This window comes from Arachis ipaensis, chromosome B07 (genome assembly GCF_000816755.2).
Source record: "Arachis ipaensis cultivar K30076 chromosome B07, Araip1.1, whole genome shotgun sequence".
In the NCBI taxonomy this organism is placed as follows: domain Eukaryota; kingdom Viridiplantae; phylum Streptophyta; class Magnoliopsida; order Fabales; family Fabaceae; genus Arachis; species Arachis ipaensis.
Window position 1 is genome coordinate 51,551,887 of NC_029791.2, and position 1,116 is coordinate 51,553,002.

Genomic DNA, 1,116 nt, shown 5'->3' on the forward strand with positions numbered 1-1,116 from the left:
TAAATTTTTTATAAATAACTTTTGACATGTGTTTTTAGAAAAGATGTTAGCTAATTTGTATGCATTAGTTAAATTCTTTGATTAGCTCACTCGTTTATTTAAGTAAGTATTATAAGAGGTTCGAATTCTGTTTTATGCATGCAGCTGATAACTAAAAAAATTAATTTTGACATGTTTGATTAAGTTATAATTTAAGAGTCTTCCACTATGAAATTTATATACAAACAATTGCATATAAGTTTTCAACTTAGAGGGAGGTGCATATGTAGTGGCTATGGTACGGTTAATTATTATGAGTATGTCATATTTGAAAGACAAAAGATACATGTTCGTAGATCAAAAGGTTTAAAGATTTGCTTACCATGCAGAGAAGCATTTGAATACCACCAGCAATGAACAAGAATCTGCGACCAAATCGGTCAACAATGGAAGCAGACACCAGTATGGAACCAAGGTTGACGAGTCCCAATATAACAGCTGAAAGCAAAGCGGAGCGGTTACCAAATCCCACAGACTGAAACAAATTAGGCGCATAGAATGCAACGATATTGATCCCAGTAAGTTGCTGAGACAATGGCACAGCAAAAGCCATAACCAGCTGAGGCCTATACTGCCTCTCAAATATGGTTACGAATCTCTCTTGATCCATCATGGCGGTTTTCGAAAACCGAATCAGTTCTTCTAGTTCGGGTCCCACATTTGTTGTGTGGCCTCTTACTTTCTGTAACGCTTGTCGTGCTTGGTCTATTTTGCCACGTTCTACTAAGCTGCTCGGGGTGTCGGGGATGAGGAATGCTCCGACAGTCATGAAGGTGGCTGGGACGGCGGCGAGGCCGAGAGAGAGTCGCCAGCCCCACGAGTGGTTTGCTGTGAAGTAGTTTATAAGGTTCGCGGCCACCACGCCGACTCCGATGAAGAATTGGAAGCCTGTGTTGAAGGCACCTCGCCATTTAGGTGGTGCAATTTCAGACAGGTACACTGGAGTGGCCTTTATTATTTGGTAACATGAAAGTCATGAAGTCATGTCAAAGAAATGGCAGGATATATATACTACTTTTATTAATGTAACTTTTACTTTTTGGATTAAAAATTATTAATAGAAACTAAGAATAAAAT

General features: G+C 39.1%; 1 protein-coding gene across 1 annotated transcript in view; it reads right to left on the reverse strand.

Annotated features, from left to right (window-relative positions):
• The window catches only part of LOC107608207 (sugar transport protein 5-like), a 6,685-nt gene that overhangs the window by 948 nt on the left and 4,621 nt on the right, over window positions 1-1,116 (reverse strand). The window contains exon 3 of the mRNA XM_016310069.2: window positions 362-988. Within this exon, the coding sequence (XP_016165555.2) occupies window positions 362-988 (627 nt within the window). The remainder of the gene's footprint in view (window positions 1-361; window positions 989-1,116) is intronic.